The sequence below is a fragment of the Erpetoichthys calabaricus genome, chromosome 12 (genome assembly GCF_900747795.2).
Source record: "Erpetoichthys calabaricus chromosome 12, fErpCal1.3, whole genome shotgun sequence".
NCBI lineage: Eukaryota > Metazoa > Chordata > Cladistia > Polypteriformes > Polypteridae > Erpetoichthys > Erpetoichthys calabaricus.
In genome coordinates, this window is record NC_041405.2 from 11,132,959 (window position 1) to 11,141,282 (window position 8,324).

The following is an 8,324-nucleotide window of genomic DNA, read 5'->3' on the forward strand; positions in this document are numbered from 1 at the left end:
TATGTCAAGGAATTGGTCAGCTACATTAAGGCAATACACTAGAAAATGCTGCTGATCGTCACGGCTTTGTCCATTCTTTAATTTACTGTTTCTCCTACTAGTTCTGTCTGATCACCCAGTCATTGTCTGCATGTTCTTCCCATTTTTCTGGGGTTTTCCTCCAAGTACTCTCTCTTTTGTCTTTCACATCCTAAAGACAGGCTTGTTTTGGAATGTAATTGGAGATTTAAAATTGCCCCTTGTGTTAGTGTATGGACAAGTGTGTGTGGGAGCTAATGCTGATCTCTGACGTCTCATCCAGGATTGGCCCCTAACTTGCATCTGATGCTGCTGGGATGCTCTCTAGACCTCTGCGGCATTAAGAATGTCTGAGAATGTTAAGATGCCCTTATCTGATACTGCATGATCCATCTTCTGATTGTGAATGGATGGATGGATCATTCAGAGCAATTTCAATAGTGAAGCATTCAACAAAATTATTTTGTGGCATAAATACTCTTCTCTTGGAATGAGGTAAGACATTTAGCATTAGCTCCAAATGACAGCCGTCACCGTCAGGATTTTTTTTACATAAAGAAGGGGAGTGTGAAACAGCCATGCTTGCTAGCAATCCTCCATTTGCTTTTGGTGATCTTGGTTATGGTCATACTCATGGACACTGACCCTTTGCATGCAGTCATCTTCTACCCCGTCTTTGAAAGCAACTGTCTTGGAGTCCAAGTCTGGGTGTCTTCTCTGGATGTGTGTTTCATCATCACGTTCGGGCCCTGAGGGAGATGGATGCCCAGTCTTCCTGATGCAGCAGAAGGATGCTAGTGCAAGGAAGATGGCAGCAGCAATGAGCTCAGTTCCGGCCATGTAAAAAATCAGCTCGTAGTTTCTGTATGCATCAACTAAGCGGCCTGCAAATATTAAAAAAAAGAAAAAAAATTGTAACTTTCCAGTTAATCTTCATTGGAGATACAGTACATTAAAAAAATAATAGTAGATCATTGTTATAAGAGGCCTACAAAACTATTCCTATACTACATACCAATGATTTTGAAAATTAATGGAATGTCTCCTGACTTTATTAGGTTACACCGACCTAACAGCAAGATTGTCTCCCATTTGTCCGTATCACAAAAGAAATGTGAGTGCACAGACTGAACAAGGTGTCTAATATACTGCAAAAAGATGTTGGCTTTTGAGTCTAAACTGCCCCTTTTTCATAAGTTTGTATAAATAACTTGGTAGTGGACCTCTAATCCTTCTCCTCCTAAGTGTGTATCTAGATTTGGAGCAATGGTGTCATAATATTTACCATGCTAGTGGTTTTCTTACTTTTTATAAAGCTTCAGGGAGACTTGAAGAATGCAAGATGTTGTGCAAGAAACCCTAGGTCTTGCCTAAAGAAGAAAAAGAAGCTAACAACAGAGAAGAGCCCGCAAGGACTTGCTTCACAAATCTGAATGCCTGCCTAAGCAACTTGCTTTTTAAATTCATGAAAAACGTTCTGTTCGCCTTCTTAATGGCTTTTGAACCCAGTCTGCCAGTTGATAGTGTCAAATCCACTATGACTCCTCTAAGTTCTTCTCATAAGGTGTACTTTCAATCTTCAGATCTCCTATTGTGTATTCAATGTTTTTCCTTCCTATGTAAATTACCAACCAGGACCCTGAGCTGTTTCGTTATGTGGTGGGTACGACAACGCGCTTTACCAGTGCATGCTCCCTGACCTGACCTGTACATTACTTTACATTTACTGATATGAAATTTCATCTGCCACAAATTTGCCCAAGCCTGTATGCTATTCAAGTCCCTCTGAAAAAAAGTCATGCAGTGTTTCTAAACCACATACATTTTTAGTCTGATCTATGTTCCCATTAAATTACACATGTACGTATATTCTCTTGGTGTGACTGATTTTAGAAGCAATTAAGGATCAAGAAATAAATACATGTGAGAGGAAAGAGGACCTAAAAGAGAAGGCTCTCAGCCAATTTATGATACCACAATTTCTGCAAAGAGGGTAGCACTGCTTAATATAACACATTATTGCAATTTTGGAAAGCCAACCCAGCCACAGGGGATGCACACACCAGTGTGTTTCTTTGTGCCAGTCTGAAGCCCGGATAAATGGGGAGGGTTACGTCAGGAAGGGCATCCGGTGTGAAATTTTGCCAAATCAATATGCGGACAACGTAGGTGACCCGCTGTGGCAACCCCTAACGGGAGCAGCCGAGAAAAGAAGATGATGATTGCAATTTTGGAAAGCCACTGCAGTTATGTCTGGGAGAACACTGCAGAATGAAGGTGTTCCAACTTTGTCAGAATACCTACACAGCAGGGTTTCGCAGAAAACTAGTAGTGGAAAAGTATTGAAAAACCCCAATTTTAAAATGGTGCTGTACCAGCATTTTGGAATTTTTGGTATCAGAAGTAAGCATCGGCTTTCCACTCAATCCCCAATTCCATTGAGGGTAGTAGCAATTGCAGTTGTGGAAAATCGTCTGTTCCTTAAATTTCACAAAACTCTGTGCTTCGACTTGCTCAAGATGTATGGGAGACCCCACTACACTATTGCTTTGATGCAACTGGGATTTCACGGCTATCAAGGGAGAAGCGGTGCACCAGGGAGACTGGAGTAAAAAATGGGGTTTTAGAGTTATTTGGTTTAGAGCTGTTTTGGTACTGCTGTACAAAAGCTGGTAATCAATACTGAGCTCAAATTTTAATATCGAACCAACACTACAGCAACCTCATTCCTCACAAAGCAATTCTTGTTCACTCTACTATGAAGTGTAGCAACTATAGAAAAACTTTCCGTTACCTGCTGATGGAGGCCCAATAAGCACAGCCAAGGCCTCAATAAGCAGCACCAGGCCAAGAGCACTGGGGAATTTCTGAGATCCAACAATACCCATGAGGACTTCAAATTGCAGGGCACCCACCATGCCGTAGGAGATGCCAAAGAATACACAGAAGATGACCAGACCTGTATAGTCGGTCGCTTTCGCCGAACACACGTCTGTGAGTCCATTGAAGAGCAAAGCGAAGCTGAAAAGATAGGCGACTTTAGGCCTGAGCCGTTGCAGGCCAGCAAAAAACCCACAGGTTGGTCGAGCAAAAATATCAATGAACCCAATAATAGAGAGTAGAAAGGCAGCCTCTTGGTCCGGGACACCCATATCTTTTGCATAGTTCACCAAGAGAATTGTGGGTACAAAAAGGCCCAGGACAGTAATAAATTTAGCTACTGTATAAATTATGAACCCACGGTTCTGGAACACGGTGAAGTCCAAAAGCTTCTTCTTTTGCTTTTTGTGCTTCTTCCTCGTCTTGCCCATGTTTTCTTTTTTGGCCAGTTGCCCAGTGGGCAGCATCTCCTTCAGTTCTTGTGGATCCCGGGTGACTCGTAAGGCTCGTTTCCTCTTAGTCTCCAGGGGTCTCATCACAGCTCCACATGTACAGCAGTTCAGGAGAAGCCCCCCCATGATGAGGAAACCTCCTCTCCAGCCAAATGTCTTCAGAAGGACTTGTCCTAGCGGAGACAAAACTGAAAGGAAGACTGGACTCCCAGCGGCCGCCAGGCCATTGGCTAGAGGGCGCCGCTTATCAAAATAGCTTCCCAACATAATCAATGAGGGTTGGAAATTCAGGGCCAAACCCAGACCTGCAAGGAAGACAGAACACCTTTTTATAACTTCTACCTTTCCATCTTGACGTTTAGGAAACAAGACAGCCAAATACCAACCCACTGTCAACAGCCTTAACAATGTAAGAGCTGGCTGTGACTGAAAGGACGCATTATCTTCATAACTTCTAGATGGCATTGTCCACTCTGAAGAAGTCGTCATAATTAAAAGCAGATACCATGTGACCACTCAGACACACATTTTTTTAATGGTCTCTTTCCCTTAAGTATACCCTCTTACCACTTCTCACCTGTCACCACACCTGCAGTCAGGTAGAGCTCAATGATGTTCCTGGTAAAAGAGGCCATCACCATTCCTCCTGAAGCCAGTAAACCACCAACTAGCATGGTTGGCCGACAACCAAACTTGTTAACTAGAATGCTGCACAAAGGACCTAACAACAGCAAGAAACAATGATTAGGAAAGAGGCAAATGATCTATCTATCTATCTATCTATCTATCTATCTATCTATCTATCTATCTATCTATCTATCTATCTATCTATCTATCTATCTATCTATCCATCCATCCATCCATCCATCCATCCATCCATCCATGCATCTTCAAATCTTGTGTTGCCCTGGTCCAGGCAGTGGGCAGCCAGAGGTCTGTCTCAAGAACAAGAGTTGCATGGAGGGCCCATTAGCACACCACCAACACACCAATTCCTTCATTGCTCTTCCTGTTGTCTGACTGAATATACTGTATATCACCCTGCCAATTCATTCACTTGACCATCTAATGAGTCAATTATCCAATCCATCCACCCTCAAATATATTAACTAATTTATCCTTTCATATAATCCATCCAAACCCTTTCCAAGTCTAGTTATTACAACACAGGCAGCAGGAGGTTGAAGACTACTCTAGCAGTAGCTGGATGTTGCATCATGGTTGTCAGTGAGTGTGATGTGGTGTACTACATGTTGGTCTTTAAAACAAATCTTCTTGATGTTTCTGCAGGTGTCTCTTATGGCTACCAAAGTCTGCTGAACATTGATGTGAGCTTTAAGATTTCTGCACTCACGGCGCTAGATTCAGGGACGCTTTTGACCGTCGGGTCACAAGTTTCAGGTAAGCAGTAATAAATGATCCCAATGTTTATGCACGCTAAGTTTCACATTATTTGTATTTTTCGTTGCTTGTTTGGTGATGTCACCATTTGTGTACTCATTTATCAGGTGTTTTGTATCCATAATTTATTTATATCCTTCCATTTTGCTATGTTGGACATAGCATGTTGTTCAGCACATGATTTGCATATTATGTGATGTCACAGTGGTCAGGCTATGTAATATAGATGTGTGTAAGAGACAGTGCCTCGGTATTAGGCAATTAAAAGAATGACTTCATAAAAGTCTTGTGGTCAAGACACCCATTCAGGGAAAAAATTCTGCTTTTGATTATACAGTTATCCCTTGAAATTCATGGTGGTTAGGGCTGCAAGACCCCCACAAATATGAAAATCTGTTATATACCTTAATAAAAGGATAAGTATCTGAGTGTCTCATCTGATTGCTATGTCTCACAAAAATCTGCAATAATAGTCAGTCATTTTTCAACCCGCAATATCCTAACACAGGGTCACAGGGGTACGTTGGAGACTGCAGGGCACACACACCCACCCACCGAGCACACACTAGGGACAATTTAGGATCGCTAATGCACTTAACCTACTTTGCATTAGTCATTCCAACAGATGGAACATCACAAACGTTAAAACTGCTTTTAAGAATAACAAATGACATAGAACAGAGACGTGTTCATTGAATTTGTCGTTCCAACAAATGGAACATCACAAACATAAACAATACTTTTACAAATTCTGTATCAATTGACCTTTAACAGAGACACACTGTATGCATTGCATTTGTCTTCCCAACTGATGGCACATCACAAATATTTGCAGTAATGCAGTTTATTACTACAAATGTTTATGATGAACAATTTGTTGGAATGAAAAACTCAGAGCATTTTATTATTACGTCCATCACAAAATACATTCCAACAGATAAACATTAACACTGAGGTCTACCCTTCAACCTGTCTTAGCTAGTTGTGGATACAAGAGAGTGCCGGGTCAGAGTCTAGTAAATAAGAAAATAAGGAAATGAAAACACAAGGGAAAAATGGAGACAAAATAGCCGTTTACTCTGAAAATGAAACTTGACACTAGGGCCCACAGCACTTAGTAAAGTGAAGTATTTGCCATTAATGTCCATCTCCTTAACTTCCCTGTGGCATCGTAAAGTCTGTCTTGATTTAACTGAAGCAATTGTTTTAGGTCAAGTTTTACAAACCTTTTATAATTAAATTAACATTCACCCAGTAATGCTGTTAATTTAAAAGGTTTAAATGTTTATGTCAACTGAAATGTTTTCTACCTACAAATAACTGCTGTGTGATCATTTAACTTCCTGAGTATTAACCTCGACTGTCCCTCAGGTTCGGAATTCTATGTAAGAATGGTTAAGCCCGAGTGTCCCTTGGGTTAAGCTGTTATAATTCAGCGTAAAATGTGTAACGAAATAAACAGAGAGGACAGATTAAGGGTTGGGGAAATTCCCCGTTAAATCCCTGAGGATCCAAATAATCGTTGAAGACTGAAATTACGGTAAAAGTGAATAAATCGGACAACTGACAACCCATCACAGTTCCGCGGGATTTTTACATATACATGGCAGGAAGTGAAGTAAGCAGAGGAAACAGAATGACGTTGATGGTGAGGGAAGGAGATGACACCATTATCAGAAGCTGGAAATGAGATACTTGGTAAGGGACCAGGAGTGAAGCCATTAATTTGGTGAGGAAGTGACAGAAGAAGGGACCCGGAAGTGGATTCATCTAATGGAACCGGAACGGACGTTATCCTGGTGGACCTCTGAAATGTCCGCTCTTTATTCTTTTGTTGTTTCTGTTGAGGAAGGGAGAAAGGCATTAGTCTCCATTCTAAACACTCACTTTTTGTTCTTTCATGCTTCATCGGGCTCGTTGGTTGCCCCATAATCGCACGTGTGTGACAAATGTTAAATCTGAATAAGGCTTGGGACAGTTTCTGCTGCCATCTTGTGGATGAAATAATGTATTGCTGTTAAAAAATGATGAATATTTCTATGCTTTTTTTTTTTTTTACCACCTCATGGAAACACTTCAATATTAATGAGTGGGGTGGAGCCTTCAACCAAAACACACAATGGCATGCAAACAAGAAGCAGCAAAGCCAGTTTTACAGCAAACTGAAAAAGTGCCACTAGTTGGAATCAAGCAATAGTGATGCCAATGTGAACTGGTCACCAGATGATGACTCAGATAGTGAAACTGATGCATACCGCTCAGTATGACCAAACCGCTGTCACATGGCTGGTGAATTCGGTCACCTGAAGGTTCGCCGTGGTGCAAGTAGATATGTGGCAAAAAGGCACAATGATTTTGATCAAGTGGATCAACAAAAAAACGTCAGCCCCCCGTGCACTGTTCACAATGCAGCCACTGTCAATATTTGTGTTGGAGAAATGTGGAAGTCAGTAAGCTTTGTGCTGTGGTAGCGAAAATAACACAAGTGGGCACGTCGACATTTTACCTTGTAATGTGCAAGCAAAAGACAAACTCCACTCTGAAGAAGTCGGTCATAATTAAAAGCAGATACCATGTGACCACTCAGACACACATTTTTTAATGGTCTCTTTCCCTTAAGTATCCCCTCTTACCGCTTCTCTTTTACCTTGCAATGTGCAAGCAAAAGAAAAACTAATAAGAAAGGTGTGCAAAGAATTGTCCCAATTGCAACATCATCTAAAAAACATTTCACATGTAGGACGTTTACTAAACCTCCATCAGCACATCGATGGACACTAGACAGACTTGTCCTACTGTGTTTATGTTGTCGTCTTGATATTTCGATGCTTCTGTTTCACATAATAACAAATTTTCTTGTAGAAAAAAACTCAACATCTTTGGCTCTATTTTCCTGATGGTAAACATAACACTAAGGAGGCCACGACAAGGTGCTGTTTTGCCAGGATAGGATCTGGACCCCCCCACCATGACCTTGAAATGGGTCAAGGAAGTTTGAGAATGTTACGTTAAATTATCAGACAGTCCTTAGTAGAAGTTATATGTGGTGACTGTTGTGATGTTCGCTTTGAACCTCTAACTTTTAGGTACATTTCAGAGAAGTGATGGACCTACCAGTCCCGTACAGCATGGCTAGCATGATGGAGGAGATCCACGCCGTATCGCTGTAGCCCACATGAAAATCCATCATGAGCTCCTTGAAGTAGACGCTGACAGCTTTGGGGAATGCGTAGGAGAAACCAGTGATGACAAAGCAACTGAGGAGCACTATCCAACCCCAGCCTCCATCGGGTGGCTTCACGGATACCCCGTCCACTTGGACCCCCATTATTTTGTGTACCTTACAAAAGAGAAGACAAATTGTAGGTTAGCAGCATTAATGGCATTGCAACTTTCTGAGAACACAGCCACATTACAGGACAATGGAGCTACAATCTTCTAGGCTAATAGTTGGCTCTTCATTTTATGGAGGTATCTGCTGTTTGAAGATGGCACTGAACCTCTGAGCTATCAGTGTGAAACTGAAAAATCGGAACTGTCCGAAATGTGACTTACCCCAAATAAGGATGAGTA

General features: G+C 41.5%; 1 protein-coding gene across 1 annotated transcript; it reads right to left on the reverse strand.

The window, feature by feature from the left end:
* Nucleotides 1-530: 530 nt before the first annotated feature.
* Nucleotides 531-8,324, reverse strand: slc16a8 (solute carrier family 16 member 8). Its single transcript, XM_028815067.2, has 4 exons — nt 7,866-8,324; nt 3,928-4,071; nt 2,813-3,655; nt 531-902 (listed from the first exon to the last, which is right to left on the reverse strand). The coding sequence occupies exons 1-4, from the start codon at nt 8,077-8,079 to the stop codon at nt 604-606; spliced, it is 1,500 nt and encodes a 499-aa protein (XP_028670900.2). The 5' UTR covers nt 8,080-8,324; the 3' UTR covers nt 531-603.

Coding starts and splice junctions, on each gene's coding strand:
- slc16a8 (XM_028815067.2), bottom strand. CDS start 8,079: ATGGGGGTCCAAGTGGACGGGGTATCCGTGAAGCCACCCGATGGAGGC. Junction 4,072..7,865: donor AGCCATGCTGTACGGGACTG/GTAGGTCCATCA, acceptor TGCTGTTGTTAG/GTCCTTTGTGCAGCATTCTA. Junction 3,656..3,927: donor GACTGCAGGTGTGGTGACAG/GTGAGAAGTGGT, acceptor TCTTCCTTGCAG/GTCTGGGTTTGGCCCTGAAT.